We start from the raw sequence: 479 nt of genomic DNA on the forward strand, positions 1-479 counted from the left end.
CAGTTCACCCGCCCCTGGCCAGCATGAGGGAAGGTGGGTGGGTGCCACCCCCCCCACCGCTGCCCCCGGGGATGGGGACGGTCCCCCGCCACCCGCTCAGCCCTCATCTCTGTCCCTAGGGTATCGTCACATCCATCTGCTCTCCAAGGACGGGGCGTCCCTGTCTCCCGCCACGCTCTTCGTGCACATTCGATGCAAGAGCCTGTGACGTCCCCGCGGTAGGAACATCATGTCCCCGTGTGGGGGACAATGTGGTCCTCCATGGGGTAGGCACCCTCCTGCGCCAGAGACACCCCGCTCCCTGTGTGGGGACAGCCTGGGGACACCGCTTGCCTGGCCGCGGTGACAGCAGGGCTGGTTGGGGGACCCAAGGGGGTAGGGGACCCCCTCCATGTCCCGTAGTGCCACCCCATCTGCTGGCCCACGTGCCCCGCTCCTCCCCTCCCTGGCTGTGACCCCGAGGGGACAGAGACGCCGTG

General features: G+C 68.7%; 1 protein-coding gene across 1 annotated transcript in view; it reads left to right on the plus strand.

Annotated features, from left to right (window-relative positions):
• The window catches only part of PLCD3 (phospholipase C, delta 3), a gene marked incomplete at its 5' end in the record, with an annotated part of 7,630 nt that extends 7,422 nt beyond the window's left edge, over positions 1–208 (plus strand). Inside the window, 2 exons of the mRNA XM_009328396.1 lie at positions 4–33; positions 120–208. Of these exons, the coding sequence (XP_009326671.1) occupies positions 4–33; positions 120–208 (119 nt within the window). The remainder of the gene's footprint in view (positions 1–3; positions 34–119) is intronic.
• Between the last annotated feature and the right edge of the window lie 271 nt (positions 209–479).

The sequence above is a fragment of the Pygoscelis adeliae genome, unplaced genomic scaffold (assembly GCF_000699105.1).
Source record: "Pygoscelis adeliae isolate BGI_AS28 unplaced genomic scaffold, ASM69910v1 Scaffold97, whole genome shotgun sequence".
In the NCBI taxonomy this organism is placed as follows: domain Eukaryota; kingdom Metazoa; phylum Chordata; class Aves; order Sphenisciformes; family Spheniscidae; genus Pygoscelis; species Pygoscelis adeliae.